The sequence below is a fragment of the Sceloporus occidentalis genome, unplaced genomic scaffold (genome assembly GCF_023333645.1).
Source record: "Sceloporus occidentalis isolate IW3139 unplaced genomic scaffold, rSceOcc1.0.p SCAF_5, whole genome shotgun sequence".
NCBI classification, from domain to species: domain Eukaryota; kingdom Metazoa; phylum Chordata; class Lepidosauria; order Squamata; family Phrynosomatidae; genus Sceloporus; species Sceloporus occidentalis.
Window position 1 is genome coordinate 84,846,411 of NW_028316985.1, and position 13,706 is coordinate 84,860,116.

The window sequence follows — 13,706 nt, forward strand, 5'->3', positions numbered from 1 at the left end:
TAAAATTTGCATATGGGAAAATGCAAACTCAATGACTAGAATGATATCCAGGGGAAGGGGATTCTGAGAATTAAATAAAGCTCCTACTTACAAATTCTGGAATGTCAAGAAGGGAGAGGGCCATTCTTTGTTTACTTTTATTGAAATATTTAATAAGTATTTCCCCTATCCCTAAAGACTGTTACTCGTACATTAAAATGGAAACAAACAATTCCAATACTAAATAATAAATCTCCTTTCAAAGAATGGCAAGATGATATAATTTTTTTTTTGGAAAGATAAGAAACCTCAAGTAAACTGGAAAACTATAGCAAGGGAAAAAGAAGAAGGTGGAAGAGGTGTGCCAGATTTGCAGTCATACTATCAAGCAAATGTACTGAACTGGTTATCACAGTGGATAACCTTGAAAAATGAGAGATTACTGAATTTAGAAGGATTCAATAACGGATACGGATGGCACACCTATCTCTGGTATGGTAAAGTGGCAGTTCATAGCAAATTTAAACATCATATTATCAAAAGATCATTATTAAAAAATTGGGAACAGATCAGAAAAAATTTTTATAGGAAAATTCCTTTATGGGTTTCTCCATAAGAGGCCTTCTCAGGAAGGTGGAAATTAGTTAATAATTGGCTCACATATGGTGATATTGTGGTTAACAAAGGGTGGAAAACCATAATGGACATAAGGCCTATGGAATAATTATCTCAGTTAGATCCAAAAATGCACTGGTTATTGTACACTCAGTTGAAGGAAAGATTCAAAATGGACTTCAGAGCAGAGGACTTTAATGCAGAAAAAGTATATTTGGATAACATATGGTTTGAGGCAGAGAGCAAAAACGTTTTAAGATTTTATAAGCTTCTTCAAGAATACGAACAGGAAAAGGAGTTAATTTCAGAGGAAATGATTAAATAGGCTACAGATTATGGTAAAAGCATTAGTTTAGAGAGCTGGAATATGTAAGAAAAAAAAAATAAGAAAGTTACCAAATCCCAGGCTTTGAGAGAAAATTATTGGAAGATGGAAAGAAGATGACACCTAACTCCTAAGAAAATGGCCAAAATCTATAATACAAAATCAAGTAATTGTTGGCAATGCAATTCTGCTATTGGAACATTGTTCCATGTTTGGTGACGCTGTCCAAAACTGGCAAAATACTGGAAGAAGGTACATGTAACGATTGAAAAGATGTTAAATATAAAGTTCAAAATGGAACTGGAAGTTTATTTACTAAACATGTTAGATAATACACCTTCTCAGATAGAAAGGAAATATGGAAGAATTATGTTGCATTTGATTACAATGGCTAGGTTGATTTTAGCATAGAATTGGAGAAATCAGGAAGTACTGATGATAGATGAGTGGATATTAAACGTTAATAATGGATAAACTAACTGGTTACTTGAACAATAAAGTGATTGAAGATAGTGAGGAGGAATTGTATCCAGCAGCGGAATATTGTAAAAAAAGATGGGAATAAATAAGCAGGAATATGTAAACATGAATGGTGGGCATATTTAGGAGCACTGTTTAGAATTTTGTTTGAAGGAAAAATGATGAAAAGGAGTCTAGAAGAATAAGGGAGTCGGAGGAGTAGACACAAATTGAACTCTTGCAAAGTCACATCATATGGACATGTCTAAACAGGGTTATTTGTACTGGTACAAATGATCACAATTATTGTATATTCTTGTTTTATAAATCATTGTTTTAATTATTAATAATTTTTAAATTAAAATAAATAATAAAATGGAAACAAAGAAAACTAACTCCTCCTGTAAGCTGATGGCATCTTAGGTTTCCTTGGTTGCATTTAAGTTCAAATATATTTATCTAGTTGAACTCTGAATTTCATTACATGATCTGCTGGCTACAAAAAAATCCATTTTGATTGATAGGCTGAATATAAATTGATTCAATCCACTTTTTGATTAGATACCTCCCATGTGATCTTAGGGGAATATAATTAGGATAGCATTTACAGGCATACCTCAGTTAACAAAGCCTCTGATAAAGAAGCTCTTTTCTACAAAGCATTCATATACTTATTGTTGTTGTATGCCTTCAAGTTGTTTCCAACTTATGGTATTATCATGAATTTTTTTGGCCAAATTTCTTCAGAGGTGGTTTGCTTTTGCTTTCCTCTGATACTGAGAGAGTGTGATATGCCCAAGATCTCCTAGTGAGTTTTATAGGTGAGCAGGAATTTGATCCCTGGTCTCCAGATATGTAGTCCAACACTCAAACTACTACATTACTATGGTTCTGTCCAACCTCTTTCCCATCTTGCCTTCTGTCAAGTTTAAAGTTTCTTTTTAGTTAAGTGGCAATGGGAGGATTTATGAGAGTGGTGGACAAATACAACCTGATGTCAAGTTAATGCAGCATGTTTGTAGTAAATAATGCAATAAAGCTGAAGCTGCAAAAGAGAAGGATTCTGCTCTAGCCTATACTATTGTAGTTGTGAGTACCTGCCTACAACAGGTAAGGTAAACAGCAGCTTCTCCATGATCTCTTGCTAAGCATGTGTGAACAGTAAAAGAGAGAAAAGGGAGATCAGCCTGCTGGACTAGCTACCTGCATGTTAAAGAAGCAGAGATCTATAAATCTGGTCACAAACACAGAAATAAGAAAAATTGAGATTGGATAAATTAAAATGATTTTGGAAGAAGCTTACAAGTGGTCTTTAGAAGGTTGAAATGTGTTTTTTTACTTGTGCAAGGCTCACCTCACCTGGAACCTTATCACACAAGAAAACAAAGCAGAAACAGATCCAGAGCTTTCTTCATGCCTTACCGCATGATATTATAATGCTTCAGTACTCTTCCCATGGGAGATGATTGTAAAAAGCATGGGTTTTGTCGAACAGATTTTTCCAGCTAGAAAAAAGATGCATGTTTACAACTGTCTCATGTGAGAAGAGAACTGAAGTGGCATGAAACCATGTGGTAAGGCATGGAGAAAGCTGCTACTCTCTGGCTCCATTTCCATTTTGTTTTCTTGTGTAAGAAAGGTAGCTGGTTGTTTCATTTTGCATTTGCATATTGTTACGTTTGATTTAAAAGCTGGCTGAAATATTGTTGAATTGCTCTTCTTTTTTGTGGCATAGAAACATATTCTTTCCATGTCATTTCAGTCTCTGGTACCAGATTTTCTGTTAAAGAAGTAATGCCCAAGAGCACATTTACTTTTTTAACTGAGGCACTCCTGTACTTCAACAAAATTGATGTGAATTTATGGAAGTTTAGGTTTGTGGACAGGTGTTTAAATAGAAACTCCAGTAGATAATGAATGGGAAGAAGGCCAATGATGACTTGAGACTGAGTTTGGATGTTACAAAGTGGTAGTGATAACAATATCCCTCATTCAAGTGTTTGGGACGTGAGCCAAAGAACAATTACTATTTGCAAAGCTTTGGATGATGTTGTAACAAAAACTTCACAAGCATGACATTTTCCAATTTAGTCTGATTTACACATTATAGTATCTGTTTTTCATCTATTATTTAACAATCTGATATTCTTATTATGGTTCTTTTCAGGGAAGTGTTAAACAAATAGCTTTTTGATGTCTTCTTTTCACTAAAGCAAACTGAGTCTTTTTATGGCATCAACTCAATTGAGTCATAAACAAAGAAAATTTCACAGAGCCTCCACAACACTAAACCTTCTGAAGTCTGGACAACATGAAAAAACAACCAATGAGAAAGTCAACAGAGATTGTGAAAGTCTACATTCTAGCACATACTGGTAATCTAAATAAATATATTATGCCTTAGTCTAAACTATACATTTGTATAAGATGATTTGTTTGTTCCAAATATTTACTTTGCAACCACCATTTCTGACTAGTGTGTGTAACACATAATAATAAAATCTAGAGATGTTGTATAAACACGTGTTCATATCTATAAGAGAACTTCCCAGCACATTTTGCCCAATAAAGCTTCAAAACAGGAGTAGTAATAGAAATAAATTAGATGTGTAGCTTGGATGCTGTTCTCATTTTATAGATGGACTTGTCAGATGGGTTGAGAATCTGTGTTGCATTCTTGGTCTGAAATCTAGAATTAACTTTACCTGAGAGTAAGCCTCACTGAACTCAGGCCCTGTCTGCACTAGAGCAGGGCAGCCCAGAATAACTTGTCCCCTGAGTTGCCCTGACCATCTTCTGTTGCGAAGACCTCCATTCTGAAACTGGGTGGCTGACTACACATGCATCTTGATGAGCCACCCATCCCATACACTGTGGGTTGCTTCACTCTGAGTTGAGAACAAGGTGCCCAGTGATGGTTACATGGTTGGGCACATTATTCTGACCTCGGAGCGAGCAAGCAAGCAGTGGCAGCTCTTGTTGTGCCAGCTGCTCAGTGAGATATATTTCAAAACAGCTGCCCAACTTCTAAATCTTCCCAAAGATCCAAAGCAACTGGTGACTTATTATAATCTGGGGTAAGAAGAGTAAAAACTGGTTCTGGTACCTAGTGAGCAGGTTTGTTCACACCCGAACTGGGCTTTGGGATGGGTATCATCTGGTTTCCCACTGTAAGGGAACTGGGAGATGCTGTTTTATTTGGCCCATGCAGATAGGGCCCTAGAGGTACAGTGTTTTCAGGAATCCATATAGGAAGGCATTATCAACTTCATTTTCAAATACTTACTCAATAAAATAGACCTCTCCCTTCTCTGTGTAAGCCATCTCCCAATTGTCAGGTAGTGGGCCCAATTCATCATTTTCTTCAGGTTTTGGCTGCTTTGTTACATCCATATCTTCTTTTCCTTCTTCAGGTTGGCTGTATACAGGTGCAGGATAAGGCTGAGAGGAGGTTTCACCTGAGGCACCTGTACTCTTCTCTTCATGTTCACTTGATTCTACATAAGAAGAGACATGTGTGTCAAGACATGTGTGTCACTCCTATGCAATTCATGCAGCAAATGCAGTAAAAATAGGTGCTATTTTTAGGGGCCTTGCATACTGGGAACAAAAACTATGGTCCTATGATCCGAATTAAAGAAATCTTTAGTTTGGTTCATATACAGCATGACTGACCTTTTCTTGTATAGAAAGTGACAGAGTTATCTAGGCCAGGACCTTTAGGTTAGTGGAAAGAACAAATAGACAGAAAAACTGTTGCTGTGGTGACAAAGCCTTGGTGAAATTTCAGGACAATGGAACAGTATGAAGAAACTACAAAATTAAATGCTTTCAATGACTCTAATATCATGAAGACACCATGATGTTGGAAGGTAAACAGGGTTGGCCCTGGATAGTACTTGGATAGAACACTGCCAAGGAATACCAGGTGCTGTTATGCTGTATTTCAGAGGAAGGAACAGGAAGAACCACCTCTGAGTATTCCATGCTTAAGAAAATCCTATGAAATTCATGGGGCTGCAATAAGTTGACAGCAACTTGAAGACACAGACACACAGACAAGATCCACGAATTCCAATGAGGCACTAGTTCAGAGCTTTATTTGCACAACCAAGAAAGGGTGGAATTTTAAAACACAGAGAGCCTTGCAACACCTTAAAGACTAACATGTTTTATCTGAGAAATGCTCTTGTAGACTCCCATCCACTTTATCATAAGCACATTGCATCTGATGATGTAAACTGTGACATGGAGCAGCTTATGTCAAATAAAATGTGCTAGTATGGAATATGTTAGCTAAAACATATCATTACACCTAACTTCCCTCTCTCTCTCTCTCTCTCTATATATATATATATATATAAATTTTAAGCACACTTAATTTGATTCCATCTATTTGGTGTGATGCCATCCAGTGTTAGATATAGCTGAACCCATTAATGGGAAATACATGCAATTCTTTACAATTACATGTAGGTCTGAAGGCCAAAGGAAATTAACATTTTATGCCTAGCCACAAAAAGGAAAGTAATAAACCCATGTCTGTTCAGTGGTTGAGATTATTTTTCACTTCTTTAAGCATTCATTCATACTATCAATCATATTAATTCATTCTGCCTTTCCACTTTTGTTACTGTGGCAATGTATAGCAAAGTGAAATAAAACAACAACTCTATAGAAAGTAGCATTAAAACTAAGGTCACTCAGAAGGCCAGAAGTTAAAGTGCACCCTTCCCATCTGTGGGGATCAGATTATTATTATTATTAGTAGTATTAGTATTATTATCCTTTTCTAAATCTCTCTCAGCTTTAAAATTTTGGTTCTGAGATGGGAAGCCTAGAATGGCTGACCTGGGTGGGATCTCCAGATCCATTTGGCACAGCCATCCCATTGCTTGTGTGTGTGTATGTGTGTGTGTGTATGTTTTGGGGGGATGCTGGGTGATCAGTTGCCTCAGTATCTCCTCCTTTCACCACAGTTCTGTAAGCATTCCCTAGGTGCCATTTAAGCTCCTGCATAAATGAAAACCTGATCAGTTTTATCACCAATCTCTGATTCTATGCTAACTGTTGTGACTTTTATTATTTTCTAAGACTCCAGAGTGGAGGATTAGCTCTGGCTCCTTGATCCTCTTCCCCACCTTGGATATATCCTGAGAGGCATCCAAGGGGGAGAGGAGAATGGAGGGTTAACTCTGGCTTCCTGACCAGAGTTGGATGTACCTTGAGAGGAATCTGATGTGCAGGGAGGGGGGCCGCCAAGGAGAAAAGGAAGAAGGTGCTGCTTTAAACTAGAACCCGGATCCCAGTAACTGTCTCCAGTCTGGGGTTTTATGGAGCTCCAGTGGCCACAGGGGCAGAGGGAAGCCTCGCCTGGGAGAATGAAGTGGCAGCGGCGGAAGAGATCTCTTGGCAGCATTTAGAGCAATTGGGGCAGGGTTCCACGTGGAGCCTGGAAGGAGGGCTTTCAGGGAAGGACTCTGCCTGGTCAACCTTCCTCTAGTGCAGTGATGGTGAACCTATGGCACGTGTGCCAGAGGTGGCACTCAGAGCCCTCTCTGTGGGCCACACATGCTGTCGCCCTAGCACAGAGTTTGTCAGAGTTTCTTACTAGAAAGCCAGTGGGGTATGGGTTACAGTTTGGGCACTTGGTCTGTAAAAGGTTCACCATCACTGCTGTAGTGAGTCTCTTTTACTCCCATCTGCTTACTATTTTACTGTATTGCCCCATCTATAAGTCTACCTAGGATTTTGGAGTCCATTTTGGGGCATATAATTCTCAACTTATAGTCAAGTACAGTGGTACCCCGGGTTACGAAAATAATTCGTTCCGCCGCCGCTTTCGTAACCCGAAAGGCTTTCGCAAGCCGAAAAGCCATAGGCGCTAATGGGGAAAAGCCGCGATTTGGTGCGAAATAGCGCAGAAAAGCACCAAAAGTTTTTTCGTAACCCGAAAAAACATTCGTAACGCGGAACAGTTTTTTTAAATAGATTTTTTTCGTAACCCGGAAATTTCGTAAGGCGGCGCATTCGTATCCCGGGGTACCACTGTATATGTGGTACTTCCCTGTAACTATGCATACGATTGTGCAGTTGTTGTTACAAAATGATTCCTCGCTATACTCTGATGCTCAGTTACTTTGGTGTTTAAGCACTGTGCAGTTCAATGGGCTCACTTATTACCAGCAAAAGGCAACATAAAATCATAACTTTGAATAGTTTGCATATATTGTAAACACAGTAGTCATCACCATCACATTTTTCATTGATTCAGAAACATTTATTCAGTCCCAACCCAATAAAGAGAAAAATAATACAAATATCCAGAAAGTTTGCAGCCAAGGGGTTGCAGAAGTTATGTCCATGTTTGAGGAGAAAATATAAGTGAACAAACATAAAATACTCAGACAAATTTTTTCTTCTCCTTCAGTGACAGAAGAAGAGAGGAGGATGAGAATAACACCCCTCAAACTTGCTCAGCCACAGGGCTCACCTTAAGGAGCGGGCTACAAAAAACTCTGTTGCTGGAACAGATGAAACTCACAGTGTAAGAAGAAAAAGGCTTTTTAAAAAGCTTGTGCTTCATGGACTGAAAACCACTCCTTTGGGCCGGCTAGAGAGTTAGGTGTTTAGACACTGCTCACACTGATGCTGACTTCAAGTCAGTGTCATGCCACCTGCCTGACCACATAGCGAGCAGCTTTCTGGCACTCTGGCGATGCAGTGTTTATATGCCACACACTGCAGGAGCACTTCAAAGCCGCAGCAGCAGTAGAGGAGCCGGCTTGTTGCCGACTCAGAAAGGAGTGGAATTTTGCAACTTCTTTTTGTGCTGACAAAAAGCCAGGTTGGGGGTGTGGTGTGTGATTTTCACAGCCCCAACCCAGCATTCAAAGGGGCTGTCTAATGGGTGGCTCCCACTGGCTGTTTGACACACAGGAGATTGTCAGATGGGAGACAAAACGTTCTTGTTATGTCCTTTTCCTGTTCTTATAGCATACTCGCGAGAAGATTTTCATACAACATCATGCTTATCTGGACATTATCCTATCGGAAAGTGAAACTGACTGCGAATGCATGAAAGACTTTGGTGATACAGGGAATTAAATGAATGGCTGAATACCAAAGAATGACATTAACAAGAATGACATTTAGATTATAAATTAAAGGATTTCAGTATGTAAATCAGGGAAGGGGAAGAACTGCCATGCGCCTCAGGAAGTGCAAGATTTTGTAATAAATAATGAATCTACAGTTGATCCTCCACATTTGTGACTTTGACTTTTGCATATTTGATTATTCATGGACTTGACTAAAATGTTCTCTCTAGGAATCTCTAGGTCCTCTAGCCTGATTCTATGGCCAATGTCCATCAGAAGTTGCACTGGAGGACCTAGAGATTCCTAGCAAGAACACCTTTCTAGGCATTTGTAGGTCCTCCAGTGCAGTTCTGTGGTCAGCTTCTGGTGGATGTTGACCACAGAGTTGTGTTGGAGGACCTAGAGATTTCTAGACAGGTGTTCTCCCAGGTTAAAAAAATATATATTTCTTAATTTGTGGTTTTTCCATTTTCAGGAGGATCCTGCACCCCTAACCCCAGCTAATATGGAGGGCCCATTGTATGCAGGGCTTAAGTTTTCTATTGCTGGATCATACTGTTCTATTTAATTGTTGTAATCCACCTTGATTCCCCTGGGAAAAGGCGGAATATAAATTATTATTATTATTATTATTATTATTATTATATAATGTTGACTTTTTGGTTTTAAAGTGCTGGAATTCCATATATATATATATATATATATATATATATATATATATATCCATCCATTTAAAATAATATCCAGAATTTGTGTGCCAGATATCTTAAGTCAGTATGTTAAACACTGGCAAAGTTTTCTATGATTCAAAATGAGATTCTGAATTAAGGCTTCCTTCCTGTAACCATGGGCAACATTCTTGCATTTTTAGGCGACCTACTTTCAAAAATTAAGCTGCTTCTAAAAGAAAGAAAGAAAAAGAAAGACAGACAGCAGGGGGAGATAGATAGTGCAAATATGTCCTTCATCTAAATGTTTTGTTGCAGGAAAAGGTTATCAGATGATGACTTCCTGTCAAAATGACAGCAGCAAAACAAGGAAACAATTGTCCTCACATTCTGGATCTGTGGAGCTTTCCATAGTGCTGGTTCATCATTTAGTTCCTCTAGGGCTTTCTAAAATGTTACCTGAAATGTTTGAATTGTGTGTCACTTGGATGATATTGATGATGACAACTAGTATCACTTAACATTTATTTTGTCTTAAAGAGATTCCTATAAATTATTTTACTATCATTCTGAAGGATGAGTCAACCGTGTTTATTAAAACAACACAGTAGATAGAGGGCTGAAGCTGGCCATCAACTGACCTGACTGCAGATGTGAAATTTAAGACATGGTATTTCCTGATTCATAGTTATGCTAGGCCACAATGGTATCACTAGGGTTGGTGTCACCCAGTGTGGTAACTTAGGGTGTCACTGCCTCCTTGATCTCCTCCCATACCACATCATACAGAATCCTTAGTAATGTTTTCTGTACTAATGTTTCTCATAAATCATAATTCCAGTATATCACTGAATGCAATGGCAATAGTTGTGATATAAATAACTAGAAAAAAATTATATCTTCAAATTAAAATATCATATGCATAGCCTAAATGTATATGCAATATTACAATATCATATACACAGCCTAAATGTATTTACATATACATAATTTCATATGGTTAACATGAACATTTGGTTAAGATATGATATTTTTAAATTTAATTTTTTTCCAATTTTAATTGTTTAAAATTAACTTTTTTAAAAATCTGGGGCCTCTCCTGTATCCTCCCACTGAGCCTTGCTCCATTCACACCACCTCTTTAGCATTTTAAAGGGATTTAGGAGAATACCACAGCCTGTTTCCACCCAAAGGTAGATGTTTGGGGAGCATTTGTGTCATCCTTATTTTGCTTATTTTATCGACTCCTTATCATCTATTATTATATATTACTTTATATGTATATTATTATTATTTTGTAGATTGTACATCTTAGGTTTATTTTTATCTATTTTATTGATTGTATGTACAACCCTGTGTAAAGCTACAGCGCTATATAAATAAAGTATAATAATGATAATAATAATAATCCCTTAGGATGTCACTAGGAGTGGCCTGCATCCTCCGTACTCCTTGCCAGGTTAGGTGTAAAATAATTTGAATAGGTTTGGGGGTACATACAGTCCCCATGTGGCTTGGAGATTTTAATGCTGTGAACCAGCACATTTTATTTATTATTAGTTGGAGGAGTTGGGAGATCTTTTTTTTTTTATGAGAAATGAGTTTGGAAAATTATTAAAGGAGCTCAGCAGCTAAAAAGCATTCTTAAAAGCATTCTTTCACCCACAGTTTTGAATATGTTGTAGAAGTGGTTTTGGTATACATTTTCTACAGAAGGTAGTTCATATGTCAAAACCATTTCAGTGGCACTTAAATATACAGCCACCTTCAACCCTCAGGCACCTGAAGCCACAAAGTTTTCATATAATGGAGAAATGTCAGGTCCACATTTGTTCAGGATCATAGTATTACACAGCCCAGGCATCACTAATGAATGTAAAATGTGACAACCAAGCAACCACAAGAAAGCTACTACTTTTGCTTTTTGTGCTGCCCTGGATATAATCAGGCAAAAACGTAAGAAAGAAGGATGATGTAGAAGCAGACCGTATGCTTTGAACAGAGAAGGTCTTATGCTTGGTTATTGGCATCTCCAGTTAAAAGGGAGAAGACAGAGACATCTGTTGAAGAGTTACCACAGAATAAACAATAGTTGGATATGTGGTTGAAATAGTTGAAAATATACAGCAGCTTTGTATGTTCGTAAGCAAGTTAGTTAATAACAAAGTGATATTTTAAAATAAAAGAACACAGAGCATGGGTTGGAAATTTGAGGGGTTACTGGAAACAGCGGAGACTTCTCCCATCTTGGGGGGAGATAGGCAGGCTAGCTCCAACTGCCTGTCTGAAGAAGAAAAGCCCTCCCTTCAGCCACCATCTTGAGGGGAGAGAGGTAGGCTAGCTCCAACTGCCTGCCTGAAGAAGAAAAGCCCTCCCTTCAGCCACCATCTTGAGGGGGAGAGAGGCCTGTTATGTTTGTTTGTTTGTTTGTTTTTACTTTGTATTGTACTTCCTGTTGTACACCGCTTTGATCTACTTTGGAAAAGCGGTATATAAATAAACATTATTATTATTATTTATTATTATTATTCTCTATTGATGCAGAGGGATAAGTAGACAAGTAGACAGAGGAGCGTTACAGACTGCCCCTTTGGGGCAGCCTGTAGACGCTCCTTTCCCTGCCGGATCGGGGCCTCAGCTGCCAGAACGGCAGCCTCTGGGGCCCCAATCTGCCGCTTTCCAGGCCGCGGGGAAGCGAGAAAAGGCCACTTCCCTGCAGCCTGGAAAGGAGTGTCCTTGGGGCTTCAAGCCCCAAGGACAGCAGGTGGTGGCAGGGAGGAGGAAAAAGGGGCCGCTTGGCCCCTTTCTCCCTTGTACCGCTGGCACAGCCATCTAAAGGCTGCACTAGTGATGCAAATCGCGGAAGGAGCTCCGTTTCGGAGCTCCTTCTAGCGCCGTGGAAAGGGCGCTCTATGCACCCTCACATGGCACAAAAATATCGAGGCGGCACGTTCGTGATGTCGTAATGCGGCCCCCGTGTGGAACGGGCGCCGCCATTTTGTATGTCCTGGGGACATACTTTACGCCCGTCTGTAACGGGCCAGAGATAAGATGTTGGAGAAGAGTGCTAAGAATACCTTGGACAGCCAAAAAGACACACAAATGTGTCCTTGAACAGATCAAGCCTGAAATCTCCCTGGAAACCAGGATGATCAAACTGTGGCTGTCATACTTCGGCCACATCATGAGAAGACATGAATTATTAAAAAAGACAATAATGCTGGGAAAGGAAGAACGTAGTAGTAGAGAGAGGAAAACTGTATGTGAGATGGATAGGTTCAATCAGGGAGGACACAGGCCTGCATTTGCAGGACCTAAGCAGAGCAGTGGAGGACAGGGGGTTGCCCTGAGTCAGGATCAACTCAAGGGCAGTTAAACAACAGACTTCAGTCCATGAAAGTTTATGCTACCAACTTTTTTCTCTCAGTCTCAAAGGTGCTACAAAATCCCTTTCCATTCTGATCCATACTGACATGGCTATGTCTTTGAATTATACCATGCTGGATTTGCAGTCACTGTTGAATTTGTCATTGGTATCAGCAACAATGATGGCCCTCTATATATCCCTCTCGCTATGATGCAGGAGGGTGCTAGAGTAGTCTCCAAACACATAGACCAGCTATATGCAAGGTGAGTTCCACTCCATCCATTCATCTCTATATTTATAACAAGTTGTCTTCCCAAACTAAGACTCAAGGTGGCTTATGTAGTATAGAGAATTAAAACTAAACACACATATGATTAAAAACATAAAGGTGTGATTAAAACAGTATGAAACTAACAATAAAACTACACGTTGAAACAATCATTTAAAAAGAGAGAATAAAAATAGTACAGCACACTAATATATATATATATTCCTTGTAAAACAATGCAAATCCCCAAAGTCTGCTAGAATGAAAAGGTCTTTGCCTGCTGCTGAAAGGACAGCAGAGTCATCCTAAACTTCCCTGAAGGGAGAGAAAGGGAAGAGAAGGGATGGGGCTCTTACAGTTTTGATGGCACCGATGAGGTAGAGAGATGTTGGTACTATACCCTTGAAATGTTTGTCATGTTCTGCTTTCTACACACACATATATATTTTAAATTGCAATGTTTTGACTGTGCAGCCAGTATGTAGCCTTTCTTCTCTGGCCTGAAATAGTTCTGCGTGATAGGTGATAAAGGAAGAGAAGGGCAGAAGTGACTGCAATCTGGGTGGAACAGGGAGCAGAAGTGGATAACAATGTAGGAAGAGGACCCCCTTGTCCTAAGGATCATGGTTGTTATTGCTGTTGTGAGGCTTCAAGTTGTTTCTGATGTATGGCGACCCTAAGGCGAACCTATCATGGGGTTTTCTTAGCAAGCTTCTTCAGAGGGAGTTTGCCACTGCCATCCTTTGAGGCTCAGAGAGTGTGACTTGCTCAAGGTCACTCAGTGGGGTTATATTGGCTGAGCCAGGAGTCAGATCTGGTTTTCAGAGTCATAGTCCAACACTCAAACCACTACACCCTGCTGGCTCCCAAGGATCATGAGAGCCATGTTTAAATATTTGAAAGGATGTTATATAGAGAAAGAAGA

The 13,706-nt window shown here is 39.2% G+C and overlaps 1 protein-coding gene across 2 annotated transcripts in view; it reads right to left on the reverse strand.

Moving 5' to 3' along the window:
• Positions 1 to 13,706, reverse strand: part of MAGI2 (membrane associated guanylate kinase, WW and PDZ domain containing 2) — a 789,679-nt gene that overhangs the window by 314,962 nt on the left and 461,011 nt on the right. For both annotated transcript variants that reach the window (XM_089524612.1, XM_089524611.1), the window contains exon 5: positions 4,665 to 4,875. In XM_089524612.1, coding sequence (XP_089380738.1) covers positions 4,665 to 4,875 — 211 coding nt within the window. The remainder of the gene's footprint in view (positions 1 to 4,664; positions 4,876 to 13,706) is intronic.